This window comes from Microtus pennsylvanicus, chromosome 9 (genome assembly GCF_037038515.1).
Source record: "Microtus pennsylvanicus isolate mMicPen1 chromosome 9, mMicPen1.hap1, whole genome shotgun sequence".
Lineage (NCBI taxonomy): Eukaryota > Metazoa > Chordata > Mammalia > Rodentia > Cricetidae > Microtus > Microtus pennsylvanicus.
The window spans coordinates 6,477,480-6,500,714 of NC_134587.1; the positions used below are offsets into that span (position 1 = coordinate 6,477,480).

General features: G+C 42.1%; 1 protein-coding gene across 8 annotated transcripts in view; it reads left to right on the forward strand.

Moving 5' to 3' along the window:
* Sestd1 (SEC14 and spectrin domain containing 1) overlaps positions 1-23,235 on the forward strand; it is an 89,378-nt gene that overhangs the window by 60,543 nt on the left and 5,600 nt on the right. For all 8 annotated transcript variants that reach the window (XM_075984788.1, XM_075984782.1, XM_075984787.1 and 5 more), the window contains 8 exons: positions 21-76; positions 2,932-3,143; positions 10,031-10,153; positions 16,344-16,538; positions 17,011-17,125; positions 18,406-18,565; positions 22,221-22,302; positions 23,022-23,144. In XM_075984788.1, coding sequence (XP_075840903.1) covers positions 21-76; positions 2,932-3,143; positions 10,031-10,153; positions 16,344-16,538; positions 17,011-17,125; positions 18,406-18,565; positions 22,221-22,302; positions 23,022-23,144 — 1,066 coding nt within the window. The remainder of the gene's footprint in view (positions 1-20; positions 77-2,931; positions 3,144-10,030; positions 10,154-16,343; positions 16,539-17,010; positions 17,126-18,405; positions 18,566-22,220; positions 22,303-23,021; positions 23,145-23,235) is intronic.

Here is a 23,235-nt window from a genome sequence, read left to right on the forward strand (position 1 = left end):
ATTCTTTTAATGTCTCTCAGGTCTGTGGATTTAAACTTTCTTCCATCTGTTGATCCTGAGACAGTTCTTCAGACAGGTAAAGTGAAAAACAAAACATCTATTAGTGATAATAATAATAATCTAGTAAGCAAAGTATTAGCCTCTTTAAAAACAATCTATTCAGCATGTATGTGGGTAGAGAGAATTTAGAGTGGAGCTTTTCAAACTGATTTGAGATTAATCTGATGGTGTTAGCATAATATTTAAAAATTAGTAATGACAAATTATCTCCTCCTAGAAAAACTGAATTTATTTCCTCTTTTAATAAACTGCACTTTACAAAGTGCATTGAATTCTATCTCATTGGGTTGTTATGAAAATTATTGTATACCTGCTATGTGCTGTATTCTCTCTACAGTGTTTGAGATAATTAGATTTTTATCTCTATTTTATACTTTAAGAAATCAAGGCTTAGAGATTAAAAAAAAACTAAGTAAGTAAGTTGTTCAGAGTCAGTTAAGAAAATTTATCACCACAGCTCGAAGCAGGTCCAGGTCCAGAGGCACCTTTTACAGCAGTTTGTGAACATCTGTGTGAACCCTAAGCCCTTGGCAGTGGCCTTGTGCCCTGGTGCCCCAGGCTTCACGCTGTGTGTCCGCTAGCCCTGTGTCTGCAGTAGAGATCCCTCAGTTCTAGGACCCAGGCTTCATGCTGTGTGTCTACTAGCCCCGTCTGCAGTAGATATCTGTCAGTTCTAGGAGAATGAATTGGAATTCTCTCAATGAAACACTGCAACTTTATTTCTAATCTCAAAAGTTAATAGCTCACACTGCCAATCTTATTGGATTCCAGGCACAGATCTAAGCACTCTATGTGTGACCTCATTTATCCTTCATTACAGTCTGTGAGGTGGGTCTTGTTACTGCACTGTTTTCATAAGGTGCGAAACCAAAGCGTAAACGATTATGCTGTGGCTGGGGGCACAGCTCCTCGCAGGCAGGGTCAGCCAGGTAACAAGGCCAAGGCCCACCTGATCCAGAGTGAGTTAAATGGAAGCCTGAGAGACTCGTGGAGACCTCATCTCAGAATCAAGGACGAAAAAAGGGAGATGTAGCTTAGGAGTGGCACACTCTCCTAGCATGTATAGGGCTCCATACATTCCTTTGTGGAGATATGGATACATTTACACACACATATACATATCCAATAAATTTTATAGTCAGAGCCTGAGCCCAGGCAGTGAGGCATCAGATTGTCTTCTGAAATAATTGTCCTAAGTGCTGTCTGGTAGAAATGCTAAGATAACAGTTGTCAGGGTAGAAAGAAAATGATGAATTCTGCTATTAAAGATATATTCGGAGCCCATGCAAACATTCAGATATTTTTTAAGTATTTACACAGGTTTTTAAAACAAATGTTTTTCCAATTATAAAATGCCAGGAATAATTTTTGAAAATCTGTACAGATTTGATATATTTATCCAGCTGTATTTCAATTTTCAGTATGATACAGATTTTAGTTCATTAGGGAGTAAAGAAATACTTACAATCCATGTATTTCATGTTTAGAAATTACAGGAGGTGGTCAGTAAAAGTACTATTTTTTATGAATACTTAGTTCCATGAATTACTTGACATTTCTGAGAGCTTATTTTAAACCACTGATTTAAGAACATTTTAAATATTTATATGTATGCACTAAGTTTTGTTTTATGGTCATTTAAAATAGGCATTGGAAGTATATAATGGATATTTAGAACAATCTAGATTTTTTTTCAGAAAGCTCTAATAAAAATGCTTTCTATACTTTAAAAACTATATAATTTGGTTTAAATGCTTCCAAAATAAAGATGAGAACAAGAAAATTTATAATGTCTAGGTATTTTTGATGCCTCTGTAATAATCAGAATAGTTTTATCCTGGCAAACCATCTCTTTATTTTTAAAATTGTAAACGTGCTTATGCTTGTTAATGTGTTCTTCCGGGCAGTTTCCCACATGTGCGCGGCTCCCTGAGTGAGCTTGCTCTACACAGTTCTTCACTGCTATGGCATGCCCACTCGCAGTTTGTGTGTTATAGACAGTCCAGAGATTATTTCAGTATTATTATACACTCACAGTCCGTGTGTTGTAGACAGTCCTGCAGAGATTATACAGTATTATTATACACTCGCAGTCCGTGTGTTGTAGACAGTCCTGCAGAGATTATACAGTATTATTATACACTCACAGTCCGTGTGTTGTAGACAGTCCTGCAGAGATTATACAGTATTATTATACACTCGCAGTCCGTGTGTTGTAGACAGTCCTGCAGAGATTATACAGTATTATTATACACTCGCAGTCCGTGTGTTGTAGACAGTCCTGCAGAGATTATACAGTATTATTATACACTCACATCACAGTCCGTGTGTTGTAGACAGTCCTGCAGAGATTATTTCAGTATTATTTTGCACTGCTCATAAAACTTTCCTCCAGTTACGTTGATAACACATTTGCTTCACTGTCAGCTTTTAGTTTAAGTGCTGTGCTTGAGAACGGGAAGTTGAAACCCTCTGACACATTTCTTGTATTGGTAATGGAAATTCCAGAGTATAATTTCCCCCACAGAGAAAGACGGTTTACTGACACAATATCTCGAGTAATTATTCTACCAAGAATCTGATACAGATTTACACATGTTCTACTTTTACTGTGGTGTACAGGGTGTATATATTTACACAATTTGCCATTTGTTTCAGTATTCTTCCTAGTGTATATAAACGGTGTTCTCATCTGCGCACAGAACGCGGTTTCCTACTCATTGCCATGCCCAAAGCTTTAACTTGCCTTTCATTCTCTATGAGAAGGCAGAGGACTGGGCTTTGAGAGCAGGGACTAGAATGTAGAAGATCGACATGTAGGGATTGTATTTTTTTGTGGGCATTAATTACAAGTATCTTTCGTTTGTAAAGGGCATGAGTTGTTATCTGAATTACAGCAGCGTCGATTTAACGGTTCTGATGGCGGGGTCTCGTGGTCTCCTATGGATGATGAGCTGCTCGCACAGCCACAGGTTATGAAGTTGTTAGATTCACTCCGGGAGCAGTACACGCGCTACCAGGAAGTCTGCAGGCAGCGCAGTAAGCGCACACAGCTAGAGGAGATCCAGCAGAAGGTGATGCAGGTGCGTGTCAGGCTGGGGGGCCTCCTCTTGTGAAGTCTAAGTGTCTTCCTGGATCATGTCTGTTATGTGACTGCCTATGTAGAGGACCTTACTAATGTCAAACTGGATTCCTGTCCTCAGAGGGAGCATCTACATTCATCTAAATGAATATCATTTCTGCAGTGGTGGGACTGATCACTAACAGAATGGATAGTTTGAAATATAAATGCTCTCTTTATAAATGAATATAAATAGTTTGTAATATAAACAGTCTCTTTATTCATTTAATACATAATACTAGAAAATGGTTGTTTGATTCATTCTTAATTTCTAAAACTTACTGGACTATTTACTATCACTGTAATGGATTCTATCCTAGCAGAATAATACATGTGATGTGGATAATTCAAATATTAATTTTTTATGATGTTAAGAACATGTTAAATGTACTTAATTATTAATTTTAGTTGCTTTTGGAATTGATTTTCCTAAGGAATTGTGGCTGAAAATACCAGAAATAAATGCTAGACCTTTCTGTTCTTTAGATTATGGTGGATTCTTATCTACTGAACAATTAAGAAAATAAATCCTTTAGTAATTTTATTTAAAGAAAAAGCAAGAGCAGCTGGGAAAGCTGGCTCAGTAGTCAGAGTGACTTCTCTTGCAGAGGACTTGGGTTTAGTTCCCAATACCCACTTCAGGGACTCAGTGCCAGGAAATGTGTGTGCTTTTCAGTCCTCCACCGGTCCCCGTGCTTACGTGCACATACCTGTCTATGCACAGACACACATGTACGTGTAATTAAAAACAAACCTCTAAAAATAAGTGAAGAAATAGAAGGACAAGCAGCCTGGGAAGCTGCAGCGCTGTTTTCAAACCTAGATCCGTTGATTCTCTAGGTAAATATTAAGTCTTTTTTTTTTTATTGAGCTATATATTTTTCTCTGCTCCCTCCCCTTACTCTCCCCTCCTCTTTTACCCTTTCCCATAGTCCCCATGTTCCCATTTTACTCAGGAGATCTTGACTCTTTCTACTCATGAAGATTAGATCCATGTATGTCTCTTTTAGGGTCCTCTTTGTTGTCTAGGTTCTCTGGGGTTGTGGATTGCAGGCTGCTTTTTGTTTGTTTGTTTTTGTTTTGCTTTAAATGTTTCTTATGGTGCTAAAATACAGGCTATAAAAGTAGATTTCGTTTTGTTGATAAACTTAGGGAGAAGAAGCATGAAGCACCGTAAGGAAAGAGCCAGCATGCTCAAGGCCTTTGCAGAAGGATCTTTCTGTGGCTGCTGTAGTCGGGAAAGGCCTGCTGGGAAGAAGTAGCAGTTGACTTTATTCTCTCGGAATATAGGGGATTTCATCACACAAAAGAAAGTTGCACAGGAGACTTGGCCTTCCTTTGGTTAGAGAATAGCATGATGAGGAAGGGGGTTTGGGGTCTTGGGTTGCACTGGGTTCTACAGAGCATCTTCTCATGAATTAAACCATGTATAGTACCACTTTTGGAAGGTTAGTGTCTGAAACGAGCCCAGTACTCTAATGGTAGTGTATACTTAGTAAACTATACTTTACACAGGAGAGCCCAGCCTGCATTGTGGTCCAGGGCCGCAGTGTCACAGAGAACAAACTCATGAATGGTTTCATAAGCTAGAGGTAATGGGTTTACACTTCTGGAATGTGTGGCCCAAGGTAATTCTTTATCCACTGTGGCCCAGAGAAGCCAAAATGTTGGATGCCTCTGCTGACTTGCTCTGTAAAGGCTCAATAAATGTTTAGGCTTTATGGATCCCATAGTGTTATAGTTACAGCTGCTTAGCTTTTCTTTGCAGTATAAGGAATGTATAAGTACAGTATCTGTGTGTGAATGTACATGGCCTATTACCAGAAAAACTTTTATTTTCAAAGCAGGTGGGGGCCACATCTGACCAGCAGGCTCTAGCTTGCTGACTCTGACTGAGTAAGCTGTCCTAGGAAGGAAGATGTGAAAGAACGGTGTTGAATTTCAGGCAGAAAATTGAGGCTTTTATTTACTTTGATCAAATATAAACCAAAGATGTCGGAGCATTTGTTTGCTTGTGACTATTTCTGTGTGCTTATTAGTAAGTTAAGGCAGTCTGCCTTAAGCCCAAGGAAGCTTTAGCCTTTATGTTGGAATTATCTTTGACAACCACTGAGGTGAAATAGCACAGTGGTTGGGACAGGACTCAGATTCTGAACCCAGGCGGTCTGGATCTGACTTCTTATTCTGAGTTGGTGGCCTTGGAAGTCTTTTCTCTGTCCTGGTTTCTTCCTCCACAAATAGAACAGCTACAGCAGCAAGGGCTGTAACACACCTGTTTACACCAAGACTTGAGGATTTTAAAGAGGTGATTTTTAACAAGCTCTGGTTTTGGGGTTTATGCATAGAGATAAGACTCATCCCTTGTATGCTTTGTTAAATAGATAAGATAAAACCATACGATTAAAGAATTAATGTATTGACAAATGCATTTTTTAAATATCCAATTAAGAGATGAGAGAAGGGAGATGATGGTGGTGGTGGTGATGATGATTACAGTGATGGTGATGATGATTACAGTGATAGTGATGATATTATAATGATGGTGATGATGTTATAATGGTGGTGATAAGGATGTTGATGATATTTGTAATGTCTGTGATGATAGTTAACAGATCATTGTTAAGAACAGATAAATTTCATTTTGGCTCAGTTTTTTAAAATTTCTTTTAGGCTTACTTTGTAGCCTAGGCAGGCCTCAAGATCATGATTCTCCTGCCTCATGCCTTAGCTTCCTGAATGCTGAGATTTCAGGCAGGTGTGGCCACACCGGCTGTTTTCTCCAGGAAGTTAACGCTCAGCACACAGCGTTTCCACAGACCACAGCTTAGAGAAAGTTTTAGTTCCCTGGCCAGAGTGCTGTTTAACTATAACTACAGTATCGTGTGGATGATCTGCTGAACCATAGTGTCTTAGAGATTAGGGGGACCGGTGTCTGTAAAGCTAATCAGAAAGCTGCACATCTGTTTATGTTAAATCAGTGAAAATGGAGCCGTCCATATCCCCGTACTGTCCCACCGCTGAGAACGTGACGCATGGGCAATCAGTGCTGATAAACTGTAGCTGAATCGTCATATGATAATTCTCGGGAACTCTGATAAACCGTGTGCTCAGCTGTCTGGTAATCTTCAGTCACAGTTTAGATCAGCATATCAGGCTTCATGAGGAATGCAAATATTCTCCGTGCTGCTTCTGTGCAGTTAAAAATTGGATTTCACCTTCTCCTGGGCAAGCGATAGCTCCACTCCACTTAAGAGCGCTGTGGTCTTTCCCGTTATGGCCGCAGTATTTCTGCCAGCACTGCAAGCGTTATTTTTGGAACATTCCATACACTTTTCCTCCGTTCTAGAGAGAGGCCATAGGTGCAGAGGAGGATGCACTGTGCCCTCCTGCAGGGGATGACTTTGTGTGTGTCCTGATACTCCCCCATGCAGCCCAGCTAGGAAAAAAATAGGGGATCGCCATAGCCATTTTTGGCCTATGCAAATGGTTGTCCTCATAGGTTTTAAGGACATACTGCCAAGGTTATACTTCGCATTTAAATGTATGAATCACTGTTTAAGGGGTCATATTGCTACTGATTGCATCCAGGACTGTTTTTGGAGTAACTTAACATTCGTTTCTGACTGAGTAAAGTGTGAATGAAAATTTCATAACATCGTTCGGCAAGATGCCACCATTGATGCATTTAAATGGACTTGTTTACTGGGCATTGACCTCAATTTGAATAATTTTATTAGAAATAGTCATACAGTTACTGCATGTACACTATGATGTTACGTAGTGAAGAAAATCTGTTTCTGTATGCGTTAAATCTGTGTGTATTGCTGGTCATGTAGTTGGGTTTCTGTGTCAGTGATCTGCCTCTCCTTTATATGAAATTCATATATGGGTTTTTGGTGTCTCCATGGTTCTGTACTCATGACTCGCTTTTGTGTGCTACACTAATACAGCAGATGGACTAATGATGAGGAGCAGAGGTTTGCTTTTTATAGTTACACAGACAAGGAGACCCTGGGTCAAGAGGTATGTGTCTGAGGGGGTCTTCATGCTGTGAGGAAGGCCAAAGGGCAAGAGTTTGCACGAGAGGGGACGCAGTACAGGACACGAGGTCAAGTTCATCAGCAGAGAAGCTCACAGCACTTGGTGCCAGTGAATTCCGCCTCTGCTCCCTCTCGCTGAACGACTTGGTTCTTCATTCTAAATAAGGCAGTCAGGACTGCCACCGGGATATGTCCGTCACTATGTAAGACTAGCTGTGGTGGGTCCTGGTTGTCGCTGTCTGCTTCTCAGCTTTCCTACCTTCCCTGCGGTCTGGCCTCTTCTGTCCTCTCAGGCTGTATGGTTTCTTCTCATCTGCACTTTCCCATAAGGTTTATAGGTTCCTTAAGAAAGTGCCTGTCTTAACTCTAAAATATGGAATAGTAGAGAGTGTCTTACGTCCACTGATTGATGTCCCGAAAGCAGCCCTGCACATGTTCTTCAAGGTGGGAACCAGAATCTCTCCATGACCCCTGCTCATGTCTCCTTGGTGAAAGTAGGAGTGGCCAGTGAAGTGAAGCAGGTCCTAGCTTCCTGCTCCTGCAGAGACTGCACAGGGGAAGGACTGAGAGGAAACAGGGTGTTGAGGGACAGACTTCTTTCTATTATTCTGAAGAACACTGTCAGTAGAATTCACCATGAACTTGACAAGAGTTCAGCCGAAAGAATGCTCAGTGGTTATTCTAGCAACTCAGCAGTAATAGTGTCTTATTTCTGCGCTTTGCATGCCAGTATTGAGCTTTAAAGTAGGAGTTAACATAGTAAGGCGATATAGAAGATAGAAATCATAGAGGATTCCATATCTGTAGTAAACAGACATTTGCAGTGTATCCAGTTCCACTAATAAGTGTATGGAGAGATTTCTTTCCTCGTTGGCAGTTTTTCCCACAACAATAGTTTGTATGCCTTGCAAATATGTGTGTTACTGGAAAACACAGTAAAAACTGATGATTAGAACCGGGTGGTGGTGGCGCATGCCTTTAATCCCAGCACTCGGGAGGCAGAGGCAGGCGGATCTCTGTGAGTTTGAGACCAACCTGGTCTACAAGAGTTAGTTCCAGGACAGGCTCCAAAACCACAGAGAAACCCTGTCTCAAAAAAAAAAAAAAAAGCTGATGATTAGGTGTTTTGGATAAAAGCAAGTATTGTACATGTTTTATGACATATACCATTAGCCGCTAGCGTCTTCATCACTGAACAAGAAAGGTCCAGTAGATGTTTTTCTAAGAATGTAAAGGAGAATTAGAGAAAATGCTGTGTGTTCTTCATCATGGCATCGACAGTAAATGTCAGCGTGTGATCGCTCGCTCACCCGTGCAGCAGCAGGCTCTTGAACACAGATGAGACAGTCTTTTGAAAGGGAACATGTCAGGGTTAGTGGGCTGTTGGGTAGGTTGGTTGATGGGGCAGTTGGAGAGAGGCAAGCAAAGAGGTGGCTTGCTCAGAAAGGTTTGTAAACGCATTGAAAATTATAATCGTTGCCACATGTGAAATTACTTATAGTTTATATATAACTATATGTTACAGTTCAGTGCTGAGTGAAAACCACAGGATAGAAATCATTTGAGTCTTCAGTCTTTAAGAGTTGGCTGAAGCAAATCCATCCAGAATGATACAGGAGAACTGTTTTGGAAATCAACAGAAGGACATGCACAAGACTTTCCTTGTGTTGTACAATTATGTAATTATAAAAAAGAATGCGTAAACATTTAAAGCCAAGTGTGTGTCACGCGTGTTAGCAGAATTCCACTGTGGGAGACAAGGCAGCTGCTCTCACTTCACAGAAACTGTCCTAAGGTTTGGGTTAGGTGTCGCTGTCCATCTTGGTCTTGGATTCTAACGGTGACAGGTAGAGCCTGGCTTAGCTTTCTTAGAATTCCTTAGCAGTGTGCGTGTCAGAAGAGTTGGCAAAACCTCCTAAGTGAGAGTCTGGTCTTTGCTGTGCTCCCCAGAACCTGACAAAGACTGGGATGGAACCTTCTAATAAAACACCCAGGGTCTTGGCTGAACTGTTAATATCCAGTGGAAGCTACAACTTCTGAGGATCACTGAGTTTGGTGATTGATGATGGAACCTTTGATACTAGAATGACTCGTGGTTCTCAGCTCCTTCCACCTGCCATGGGGTCTCTACAGATGAGCACTGGGTCCTGTCATCCTGGAAAACTATAGACCCCCCCATATTGTGGGACTTCTCCCAAGGAGTCTGAACAATTATCCTACAAAGACACCTAGAGAGTATTCAAATAGGTGGTTCTGCAGATTGTTACCCAAGTGAGAAAGTGGTACTTTAATTTTGTCAATTAACTCTGTTTCTAGGGCTTTGGTGAGAACATCCCACTGAGTCAGGACATGTGTCCTTTGGTCCTAGTTTTTCAGTAATATATTCTTGCCTTGCACAAGCTACTTGTGCAACTCAGTTTTCTAAAGTGCCAGCGAAAACCTTTGACTAATGCCATTCCTGGTAAACTCCCCAGCTGTAGTTCCAGCTCTCTTACTCTAAGTGAAAGTTTAACTTCTGCAGTAGAACATTGCAGTGTGTTTTCCCCCAGCCCGGCAGATGGTCGAACAGCCAAAAGCCCAGTGCTCAACTACAGTGCTCATTCTTCGAAACTCGGGGTTTTGGAAATGCTGTCCCAGTGTAAATGCATAGTTCCAGATGAGACATTCACCACCAGTGATGTGCAATAGGATTTAAATAATTGAAGTTATAAACATTTGAGGAATTCAGGAATTTGGGGGAGGGAAACTAACCAGAACGAAAATGTGAAGCGCGTTCGGTTCTCTTACTCCTCTCGCCTTGTGTTCGCAGGTTGTGAACTGGCTGGAAGGGCCTGGATCTGAGCAGCTGAGAGCACAGTGGGGCATTGGTGACTCCATCAGGGCTTCCCAGGCCCTGCAGCAGAAGCACGAGGAGATTGAGAGCCAGCACAGTGTGAGCAGCTCCCCTCCGCGAGTCACAGTGTGGTCGTCTGTGTGTCACTGGTACCTGGGTGGGACTAAGTGCTGGCTTGCTCCAGACATCGGTACAGAGCACGGAGCGCTTATGTTGAGCACTTAGGGGTCTAAAGTACCCTTGGAGACTTAAGATAGACTCATTGATGGTTTGGTCTCGATTCCCACGCAGTTCCACTGTTTCTTCTAGAAGCACAGTTGTGGATGATGTTTACAGTGTCAGGGAAAAGATGACCTGAAAATATAGAGCCTGTGTCAGTAGTTTATGTGACAGAAACTTCTGGTTTTAGTTGTTTCAGAAAGTATTAATCATATAGAAGAATGTGACATTTTATACGTGTATTTCAAATATTCTGATCATATTCGCCTCCCTTTACAACGCTTAGTTGTCCCCCGTCTCATTTCCTGTTCCCTTTCCTTTTCCAAGTGACACATCTGTTCTGTAGGCCTTGGAGTGAGGGGCATTCCCTGCTCTACTGGGATGTGCTACAGTCCCCAGAGCCATACCACAGCCACTGTGTTAGACACAACCGTGGGGCTGAGGATGTGGCATACAGACAGCTGTCTAGTCTCTGTTGATTCAGAGATTCACTCTTGTCTTTATGAAGGTGACAGTCAGGAACTCAGATATGCATTGGGCAGTGAGTCCCTAAGCTGGTTGTAGAGACTGATGACCCAGAAGAATTTAAAATGTAAGACTTGGTAGGTGGAGGAGTCCGGTGTGCCTCAGCTTCTGCCATGGGGTAGTCGGCCTCGCCTCAATCAGGAAGTCATGCCTGGCTCCCCTCAAGCAGTGCTGCTTCTGTTGATTTTAAATGAATTGAATACAAAATTGGGGAAATTAACATTGTCTCTGTTAATTTGCGTCTCCTTAGAATATCTTCAAACACTGGCCAGTAATGAATGAACTTAAGAGACAGCATGTTCTTCTTTACGCCTTAATTCCTATACTGTTAGTGCTCGGGGACTTGTGTAGGTCAATTGACATCTCCATTCATGGTCTTCAAGAAAGGGGTCACCCGTAGGCCATTGGAGTCATTGGAGTCATGCGTGGTATTTGGGGTTCACTGTGAAACTGGTAGGTGTGGGAGGTGGATGGGAATCTGGACAAGATGGAGTCAGCCACGTTGATAACTACTAAAGCTTGGTAAACAGAGAGTTCCATTATTCTGTTGCACTTTCATTAGACTGGAAATTTTCCCTTGAAAGGTTTAGAAGGAGGATTGCTCTGTTTTAGCCAATAGGTGGCGCTGCACTGTTGACTTGTGAATAGGTTGCCTGATAATAAATGAGCTAGCTTATGATATTTAAGCTCCTAATATTTAATACCTTATTGAAGACTTTCTTAACTGGGCCTGATATATAACATACACCTGTAATCCTAAGCAGAGGGTAGAGAATTACCACAAATTTTAGGCTAGTCTGGTCAACATAGCCAGTTCTAGACCATCCAGGGCTAAATACTCTGTCTCAAAACCAAAGAACCAACCAAAAACACAACAAAAAAATTAAAACTCTATTTGTTATTTGCAAATAAGATCTAAGTGTTGGAAGAATTTTTTTGGCGTTTTTCAGGTATTGTGACGTAATGACAAACTTCTAGTATTGATAGCTAACAAAGAGAAAATTTGGAAAAAATTAATATTCCATTTGTATTAAGTTGCTATGTCAAACATTAAGGCATAACGGAGAGTTAAACTAAAAATTAAAATGTTTTTGACTGTTTAAGATTAATGTAAAGAAGAATGAGACTTCTACCAGCATGCAGTTTTTTGCAAAGGATTATGGGCTAGAAATACATTCAGCTTTTTAATACAATGGGAAAAACAGTAAGAATCATGGGAGTGGTTAATGAATTGATAGCAATTTTTAAAATATTTTAGTTGTATCTGGGTGTGGTGTTGAATACCTGTAATCTCAGAGCTTTAAGACAGGAGAGTTACAGGTTAGAAGCCAGGCCTTGTCTCAAAGATGAAAAAAACAAACAAACAAAAAAAAGATTTTTAGTTCAATGAAAGTCTTGTATGTTTTAGTAGAGTTAAGTGTAGAGTGTGGCAGGAAATAGTAAGACCCTGGAATATAGTCTCTGCCGCCTTTCCAGTATCCTGGCCACAGAGGCCACATGCTCCTGGTGTGTGCCATCTAGTAGGAATCAGCAACCTGGCTTTGCTTAAGGAGTCAAGACACATTTCATCGTGAGATACACGGTGTGGGAGCCACAGTGGTAGCCTGGCCTACAGTGTTTCTCTCATCTGTGTTAGGGTGCTGCTCCCTGGTGAAGCTGGAACAGATGCTTATCTCTCCAGCTGGGCACCACGGCCACACACACTGCTGCCGGAACCTGACTGTCTAATATACATAAGGCGTTCAATTTCATTGGCTACTTAACAGTCTTAATTCAGGCCCCAGATTTCATGCTTTTTCATTTTGTTATTCTTAGCCATTTTCCATACAGCAGATGTGAAGCTGAATAGACTGGAGTGAATTGAAGGCTGTCTGCTGACCCGAGATCACATGCACCCCGTGCTCCTCTCCTCTTTCCTTTTCTTTGATTGATTTTAACTCTATCTTATAGGTAAGCCAGGTCCTCCCTGACCCTCATTTCAGACAGGCTGATTTGCCTTTAGGACAACTTTAGTTATGTAAATCAGTAAAATCCATATCTCTAATCAGTGTATTGATTTCTTCAGACATACCAGTTCTTGTGTTATATTAAATCCCTGGCAAGGTTGCAAGAACCTGTATGTATTTTATGAATTCATAAATGAAAAAGAAATCACCTACACAGTGGTGATTCTTCATCTTAGTGGGCATAGCTTAAAGGTTACTTTTAAAAATGTCCATCCTGGGGCCCACCGAAGAGTTCAGACTTTGACGTGCACCAAGCCAGCATGAAGACTGTGTTCTTCAATGCTAGCCCTAGTAGACTGTGCTCTGCAATGCTAGCCCCTTAGTAGACTGTGCTCTGCAATGCTAACCCCGTAGTTTACTGCTTTGCTGAGAATCATTGCAACTTCTTTTTCAGTAACGGAACACATTTTTTCAGAATACTGACTAAATTTCCAAGAGCTATAAATAAGACAGTGAAATCACTTCCTATTTAAGAACATGACAGCACGCTTCTCCATGGTGTTTTCACATGAAGACAGCCATTCTTGGGCTGGTGAGAGGTGTCTGCTGTCAAACCTGGCGACCTGAATTTTGTCCTCTGCCCCCCAGAGGCTGCACATTAGTGCCCACACATGCCCCACACCACTCGACACTCATACGGTGTGAATACCATTTTCATAGCTATACTCTATCAGTCACTGTAATAAATGTGTATGTTAAAAAATAGTTTAAGAACTAATTGTTTCCAAAATAATGGATAAAACAGTAAGGCATTTTTTTTTATCACCACTAATGGAATAGTGGCTTGACCTCTCTACAGTTCTGACAGTTTAAACACGTAGGTCTTGGTATGTAGGCTCTCATATGTATTACTGCTGTGTTCTCCTAGTCATGTTAGGCAAATGTATCTCCAAATAATAGTGCCAAAAATCATCCCCATACCTACTTAATTAATATCAAGTCTGCAATATCTTACATTTGTCTTCCATTTTGCATATTTATCCAATGTGTGTTAATGAGCACATTGTTATGAATTACTGACTTATAGCAAAGTCTTACCATACGGAATTTACAATCAAGTCAGGAGCGGTGGGGAGTAGAGAGCAATAGAGATGTGGTGTTGAGGAAAGCTCTCCCTGAGGTACAAGTGTCTCCCTGACACTTAGTACCCAAACCTGACATTGGGTGAAGGAATAATCCAAGCCAAGGAGGTGAGCTGGCAAACTCACGTGGAGCACGTGCTGCAGCAGAAGCCCGATGGGGGCAGAATGCTGGTGTGCTCGGGAATAGGGAGCCAGGAGCAGACAGCTCCAGTGCCGAGGGTCAGTCTGCAGTAGGAATGTGTGATCCCTTCAACCGTGGGAAGGAGCTAAATGTCATTGAAAGGTTTGGAGTGCTTTTAGCATAGACTTGTGTGGAACATAGAGTTAGACATAATAAAAACGGAAGACTAGGAACTATCTAAATGGAGGCTGCAGACATTAGAGGTGTTACATTCTCAGGGTAAAGCCAACAGTGCTTATTGGTGGAGGAATAAAGCTTGGGGAATTTTCTAGTGACTGCGACATGATGGGTTTCAGAAGAAAGAAAGAAAGTGCAAAGACCTGGTTTGGAGAAGTTCATGTGAAAAAAGGAAGTGAGAGAAAATGAGTGTTGAGAACTCCTACAAAGGGAGGCTTTGTGTGCCCACGCAGGTGTGCATTTGTGCTTGTGCACATAAGCATGTGTGTGACTTAATTTAAAAGATTAAAATGTGGACATCCTAAAATGTGCTTTTAAATCTATTTCATCTTACTAAGATGCTGATGAAAGTCATCCAGCTCACGAGCATTGGTGGGCAGTGTAGGCAGCTGCAGAAGCTTAAGCTGCGGGTGTCAGCAGCTGGGGGCAGCTGCCATGAGTGTCCCGTGGGCAGAACACTGGCTGCAGTGTGAGGTGGGGTGCAGGGCTCCGAGGGAGGGCAGAGCTGTCCAGGGAGGAAGAGTAGAGACTTCTTTCCCAGTGGAGTAAGACGTAAGATCTTAGGCACTGTGTGTTCTTTCTCCTTCCTGCTTAGAGTCAGTAAGTGAGTGGAGTGTGTGCACAGGCTGTGAAACCTGAGGAGAGGCTAGGAAAGGGGGCACGGGGTCACACAGTGTGAAAGCAGAAGGGGGGTCACACCAGGACAGGGACAGGAGTGTGTGGGAAAGAGGGAGGATAAGAGAAAGACTTTTTTTTAAATGACATTGTGTAATAAAACCTAATACTGTGTATGCCAATTTTTTAAGTAATGAAAAATTGAGATCTTTGATATGATCAAAGCACAAAGTGGGGTATTATTCATACACGGGGATGTTACAGCTCCAAAACCCTTTCATACGTACAAGTAATATGCACTAGTAGTTGTAAGTTGTTTTAAGTTTAGGAAAAGGCCACATACTAGGCTGCAAATAATGAGGTTTTCAAAAGAGAACTAGAGATGTAAGGTGAGAGAACACTGGTCGTAATGAGAATGGACAAGCATTGACTGGAGAGACCCAGAAGCATCGCCGAGTCCGAGGGTTAGTGGCGACCCGACAGTGGAGGACAAGCACTGACAAACACTGAGTGAGCGATTGATATCAGTAAGCTACAAAGCTGTGGGGCATCGTTGTAGTTTATGTTCTACTGGCATCTTGTGTAGTACCATACACCGTGGCTGTAGTACCATAGCGGCGTAAGCATGGTGTAGTCACAGTAGGCAGAAAAACCAGCTTAAGGCTTGTAACAAATACGCCAGGTAATAACAGCCTTTGACCTAGGATAGAAGAAAGAACAAGAGGCTGGACAGTAAGCCTGTTAGTCACAGACTGGTGGACACGTGGGATTGTTAAGCCTGAGTCTGCTCAAATAAGACAACTGGGGTCAGTACTTGGAGGTCAGAGAATGGGAGTCATGGAACTGAGGTTTAGGGAGCTGGATAGTACTACACAATCTGTTTTTATGGTGTCTAAGACAGGTCCCCATTAGCTGAAGCGAGAATAATATGGTTGAGAAGGGAAATCTGGGAGTCAAGGACACAAGTTTAGGAGTTGGTGTTGGTAGATGTTTACGCGGTGGAAACATTGCTGAGAGAAAGCCAAGGCCTTTGCCATGGCCACTGTAGATGTGGGGAGGTGGGAGCGGGTGGCAGGGGGAAATTCAGCAACTTGCACTGAGAAGGAGGAGCAGACAGGGAGCAGTCTGGAGGTGATAATGAGGAGTGACCTACCTGTGAACTCACCCAGGGCTCGTGGAATGTTGGCCAAGGACTACAGTTGGTTTGATGAACCTGAAGGGCCCTGTATTCCCTGAGTGTAAACAGGCTTCCACCGGAGCAGGGGCTACTTGGAAAGACTAGTTGGGCTACAGGCAAGACTAGTTTTGGCCAGCAGTGACTTGCAGGGATCATAGTGGAAGGATTCGATGGTCGGGGACTTATTCTATATTTAAATAATTCTGCCTTCCAAAAGAACTCAGTTTCTCTTCCTGGAAAAAAAAAATCATACGTAGTGTTCCAGGAGCTAACTGACCATGTTTGCTTTGTAATGTCCCTGCTACAGGAGTGGTTTGCAGTCTATGTGGAGCTTAACCAGCAGATTGCAGCACTCTTGAATGCCGGGGACGAGGAAGACCTGGTGGAATTAAAGTCCCTGCAGCAACAGCTCAGCGATGTTTGCTACCGACAGGCCAGTCAGCTAGAGTTTAGGCAAAATCTCCTGCAGGCAGCTTTGGAATTTCATGGTGTGGCCCAAGATGTGAGTACCTGTTCCAGTCACTTTCCGTGTCTTTGATGACTTGTACAAGCTGCACAAAACTCTTGTAGTTTACATGCCCCAGGATTATTTTCTGGGACAGTAATTTACTGGTGGGGGTAATAAGATAAAATTCCTCAGTTAAAAATTATTTGGTTGTTCTCATGCAGTTAAACCTACTTTCTACCTAAAGCATTCCATGTTAGTATTTTTAGTTAGATGGTTTCTCAGTAATATATTTTATAACATAGGCAGAAATGGAACCCTTACTAACTTCCTGCATTCTGCTGATCTTCCTGGTGCATCTGTGTGTCCGTCTTCTAGATAATGTGTATTCCGATTGCTCGTCCTTATCTTTTAACTGCATGGTCTTTGCAAGTGTATTTGTGATGACCTCATTAGATAAACCTCATTAATCATTGAAGACGTGAGACGCTGATTACATCAGGGTTGTCTCTTTGTCCCTCCGCTTTAGTTGTCTCAGCAGTTGGATGGCTTACTAGGCATGTTGTGCGTAGATGTGGCACCGGCTGATGGAGCATCAATTCAGCAGACTTTAAAACTGCTTGAAGAGAAGCTGAAAAGTGTTGGTAAGCAGATTTCAAAAATGCTGAAACCTACGGGTTCTTTGTAAAAATATTACCATGGTTAGACAGTTAATTTATATGCTGAACTAATTATCATTTGCAGGGAACAAGAAAACATAATATTGAAAGGTTTTATTCCCTCGAATGGTTACAATTTATGCTAAAACATTTATTTTCCGTCGTAACTGGTCAGTCCTTCCTTCCTCAGGCCTTTCACCTTCCTGTTACTCAATCTAAAGTGCTATCATGTCTTGCATATTCCAGGGCAGATATTTGTCATGCATGCAGAAACCGTAATTAGTTGTGAAGTGTTCATGGTAAACCCTGCATGCCCCAGACTGTATCTTATGCAGTGATTTTTGTTGTTGTTGCTATACTCTAACCGCAAGAAAGAATAATTGGTTTGATTCTGTGTGTTGTATTTTCATACTGAGAATTATCTTCAAGGGAAGTGTGGTCCAGTTTTATTAACCCAGCTCTGACATTTGACATTGAGACCCTTCATATGCATGTGCAGTAGGAAACGCAGGCACGGCCCTGGTTCAAAGTCAGACTGAGAAGGGGGCGTTACAGAGGAGTGAATGGGGAAGATGCAGAGCATTAAGGAACGCGATGACACATGACTGAACCAGATTAATTCATTATGAAAACAACTTCAGGGAATTAGTTTAAAAGGCATTTTTGTGTTGACATTTTACTTGCTTGTAGCCTTTGTTAATGGATGGTATGCATAATACCTATTAATATTTCATAGGCCAAGTATGATTTAAAGTGTCACAGGCTTTCTTGGGCCATACTTCTCCTCAAAAGAGAGCTCCTGTGCACATGTCCAATGTGGGATCCAGGCATCTGGGGTGGAGCTTCCCATGCATGTGAGCTGCAGTGGCCCTGCTCGCCGTGGTCATTCTTTTATTTTGATTATACGTTGTGAGTGTTTTTGAAATCTTGCAAATCTTATGCTCTTTTTAAAAATGTATCATTTCCCTCAAATTTGGGACACAAAAGGGAAAAAATAGGAAATCATATTGTTGAAATAGAGATCCCCATACTTCAGTTTTTAAAAGTTGTAATCTATGCAGATTTGTGTTTAGAAGAGTCCCTTTATGGAGAATTTAGCAACAGAAGAAAGCAGTCCGCTTTGATCCCCGTTTAAAGGTTCTGTGGCTGGAGATAGTGAGAGGCCCGCATGTCAGTGTCTAAAGCATCTACATTTGGATCCCGTGTCTAGCTGCTGATGAGGAAATACTGTGTTAAGAGATTCAATCCAGTGTCATTTGTTTTAGATGTGGGATTGCAAGGCTTGCGAGAAAAAGGCCAAGGTCTCCTGGATCAGATCTCCAATCAGGCTTCCTGGGCCTACGGAAAGGATGTAACTATTGAAAATAAAGAAAACGTGGACCACATACAAGGCGTGATGGAAGATATGCAGCTTAGAAAACAAAGGCAAAGTTTGAATGTTAATGTTCATTTCAGCAAGATAGCATGATACTAAGATGGAAGCTGAGTGCTCTATATTTTGCATACAAAATCAAGTCCCTTGCTTGTTATATGCTCTCTGTATAGTAGGTGTGAGAGAATGTGATCATTATGTGTGACTGCTCTGACAGCTGTTGTCACTTCATCTGATGAAGAGGCACCTTTCCCCTTTAACCTGGCTGTAGAGGTTTTAGTTACTCTCAGATACTCACTAGAAGAAAACTGCTTTGGCTAGTGTGCTTTTCTGTTTTCTGTTAGAATTGGGTTAAACCTTACCTAATTGTCTCTTCATCTCATCTTCTACGTCACATCCATTGTTGTGTTGAATTAGAATTGTGTAGAATTAGACAATGGGCTCGCATTGATTTTTTTTTTTTTACTTGAGAGACTAACAGAAACCTAAGGCTTTTTAGACATCCAGTCTATAGTAGAAACCTGAAAGTGTTAGACAGTAAAAAATTACAGGGCAAAGATAGGCACAGATACCTAATCTGACATGGTTGTGTGGAATTTTGCACACTTAGAAATTTAAGTCATGAAGGGAATTTCTCAGACGTTTCCACTCTATCTCACTGAGAGTCACAAGGCAGGAATCCCTTTTGCACCCTGCCCTGGACCTTGGTGACCTCACTGTGGGGTGGGGTAGCTCTGTCAGCTGCTAGCTCCCATGGGCTCTGGCTTTTCTCCAGCAAGGTTTGTTCTCCACCCTGGTTCTGGTCCTTTCTGTGGATGGTTAGATCTCTCCAGTAGGAAGTGTAATAAAGGATTGTACACGTAGAGTTGTCGCGGAAGGAGAGTGGCCTGCCCGTCAGCCCGCTGTCTCTGATGTCACCACTTGCCCCCACAGCTCAGTTTGCAGGTCTGACCTGTGCCCCTTGTTTTCCCTGGTTTTTTTCTATCTTTATTCCCCTCCCAGCCCTCCCTGTGCGGTCCCTCTGCTTGTTCCGGTGTCAGTGATTTCTAATTGCCGTTGGGTCGCCATTGTCAGGCTGTTTTGGCTCTGGCCCACTTGACTCCAGTTGGTGCTCTCTTTGAAAGTCAGTGACAGCTGTGTCTTCCTCAAATGCCCTCTTGACTCCATCCCTCCTGCTTTCTCCTTCGATTGCTGAAATGTGTCTTTCAGGCCTTGATCCTCCTCTCTGAGTGTTCTCCCTGAGTCTACCCGGTATGCCCATGACTCCGGTTGCCTCTGCAGGATCTCTAGCTGGGATATGCCACACTCTACTCCAACTTCCTATGCGTAGATCAGATTCATTGTCTCCCGGACTTTGCTCTCTTGCTTCTTAGTTTCCCGTTCGAGTTGCTGTCAGCTACCAAATTTGGAATTTATCTCTAAATTGAAATTTACCTCAGATGCCCAAGATTTTCTTTTTTCTGCCTTAGGTCTTACTGCTCTCACGACTGCTGCAGACAAGAGTAATCGACACAAGTACAAAGATTGGATGAAGCCTCTAACTCTGTTATCTGTTATTATTATACTGTGGGTTTTTTCACACCTTTATCTCCCCACTTCCATGTCTGACCGCTGACTCTGTCCTACCCTGATAGTCCATGTATGCTTAAAGCTAAGTCAAGAGTGTATTTCCATCCTTAAAAACGAAACAGGCATCTAAATAACACATTTTTGGTGATGAAATCTGGTCAGCTTTACCAAACCCCATGGAGGGACGTCCTCTCTTCACATTATAAAAAAAGACAGCCAGGTAGGTAGCAGCTGCTACAGCCATGAAGTAAGACAGATTATTTCAAAGTGTTTCAACTCTTTTCTTAAAGAGGCTTCCTCCACTGCAAGAGCTCTCAAGGGGCGATTCTTCACATAACTGATGACCTTGGGTTCCACTTTGGAAAGAGAGCCCTTCTTTTCTATTGTTGCTTATATTCTTACCTTAATGACTTTTACAGAACTGGGTCCTTTTGAGTGTGTTTTGTTTTGTTTTGTTTTTCTGTTGTTTTTGTTTGGTTGGTTGGCTTTATTTGGATTCCTATCTCTTGGTCGTGGTGTTGATAGTTTTGTCTTTGTCATTCTGGATTGATTCCTTTGTGGTTTTGGCTGGAGGAGCTCATACAGACTCCTTCACTGGAGCTGATTCTTCAGTTTCCTTCTCCTCATCTTCATCCAGCTTCATTTCTTTTTATGGAACCTTGTTACCACTCCGAGGGGCAGATCCCTTCCCAGACATCCTCCTCATCTCCTCCTTCTGACTCCGTTTCTTGATAACTGGTGCCCGTTCTCACCATTAGCCATCTTGAAGTAGTGATCTTTGTCAGCCTTGGGTGCACCGCCCAGAGTGTGGTCTCAGGTCATCATGTCTTCAATGAAGAGGCATGAACCTTGGTGAAGGAAGCTGATCCTCAGGACAGGTGTAAGGGTGGAGCTCTGGGCCTGTCTTTGAGATGGAATTGTATCTTTAGGATAGTGAGACCTCCTTCAGCTCTGCAGTCTTAGCATCCTGCAGCTTCCCACAGAATCATAGTATAGCTGTTAGTTTCTCAAATATGTGCTGTTTCTCATTCATCCATGATGTCTTTCTCTTTTTCTTGTTTTCTGTCTAGTGGATGCTTACGCTAGGCCGCGAGTCACTTGTTCCTCTCCACCCCACAAATGTTTTACATGGACATGTAACAGCTTTTTACCAACTAAAATTCATTTCCTGTAAACATTTTCTAACCTGACTCCTATGTGTTTAGACTGTACAGTTTAAACTTAGGCTAAACTGTCTTGTTTTCCCAGCGACACACAATGTACACTGAGCTTATTGGGCAGTCATCTTTATCATTACGGTGTCTTACGTGTCTTGCTTTAGATCTTGGAAGTGATTATCTTTATTTCCCTCCTGTCGCCGTAGACTAACTGAGATAAGCTGCACTGTAACATGAGGCTGTGACTGAGAGATCTTTATTTTAAAAGTAGCCAGTTCTGTGTTATCATTAGGCTTTCTTAAGGAACCCTGACTGTAGAGCTGGGGCCTCTTGGGTCACCTGTGTCTGATACGTGGGGTTTTGCAGGAGTCCCCTTCCTGCTCTCGTGCATGGGATTGCACGGCAATAAAGGAAATAGATCATCGCTTACACCAAGACACTGTTGGAGTTTACTCTGTTTATAATCCATGCAGACCACAGTGAGATTAAACCATCTTCTGCATTGTGTTTGTCTTAACTCTAAATTTACGTGGCTTACTTTTTTCTTAAAGAGTATAGGTATACGTTTTTGGTTCAGAATCCAGTATTTAGAATTTGACAAAATGTATTAAATTTCCACAGAACATTAGCCTCTAAACTTTTATACTTTTATCTTTGAAGCTTGTGTGATGAAGTTGGTGATGGAGGTTTCTTTGGGTTTGGTGGACCATTGTGTTTATGCTTTCCTTCAATATTTTGCAGAATCCATGCTATCCTCAAGAGGGTTTGTCATTCAGTATCGTCCCAGGTATTTTGAGGTCTTGATGTAACATAGATAATAGAGTAGATATTCATAAACTCTGACAAGTCAGCACAAAATAGCTGCAGTATCCATAGCATGGGACTAAGTATTGTAATGTACTGTTGAACACTCGTGTCAGATGCTGATGCTGTAGATCACTGAGGCCGGAATACTAAGCTGAGTTTGCTTTTGGTCCATCAGATGTGAGGACATGGTGGACGTGCGGAGGCTAAAGATGCTTCAGATGGTGCAGTTGTTTAAGTGTGAAGAGGATGCTTCCCAGGTATGGCCTAATCCACCATAGGGGGTTTGCTTAGCTTAAGTTCGTTGTAGGCTAACTTAGAATTTAAGTTCTCTTAACTGTGAACAAAGGGGACTCCCGTAGTGCTAAAGAAGGCAGTTTATTGCATCAAGTCCTTGTTTCTCATGTAGAGATTAGAGCCTGATATTTCAGCTACTTTCCTGATCTCATTTCACTCACCCCTCAGTGAAATCCTCTGTTGAGTTAGAGACTGGGAATGTTTATTAATCATTATTGTCAACCAAGTTGTTAGTTCTAGCCTGGATTGGAGGCTGCTGAAGCACATTGCTTTCTATCCCACAAGAGAATTCTCAGTGCTGCATGAGCAACTGGATGTAATCATGTAGTTAGTGTCAGAAAACCATTTAATCTTGAAGTATAGAGAGAATTTATCATTTTAAGTCAGAATGTACATCTGTAGTGAGATCCCAGCAGAACTGTATTACAGGGACCCAAGGCCTTGTGTGATGCTAGCGGTACATTGAGAACATCTTTTCAGTAGGTCCTGCCTTGGCATTTGAGACAGCAGTTTGAGGATCAGGAGAGATCAGGAGTTCATAGAGCATAGTACCGAATGAACGCTAAAACCAGGGTTATAATTAAAGAGCTAACTCATCACATGGAAGTAATTTTTGCACAGAGCTGATGTTTCACTACAAGGAAAGAATTACGAGTCCAGTTTCATTCTGTGTGTTCATCAGGCAGTGGAATGGCTAAGTGAACTTCTGGATGCCCTGCTGAAGACCCACATCAGACTGGGTGATGACGCTCAGGAAACAAAGGTTTTACTGGAAAAGCATAGGAAATTTGTCGATGTTGCACAGGTACAGTATTTGTCTTCTTTACTGCAAGGGCAGTGTGTGATGGCTTTCTGCAGATGATGGTGTCACAGCCTTCCAAGTCTAAGGTCAGCTT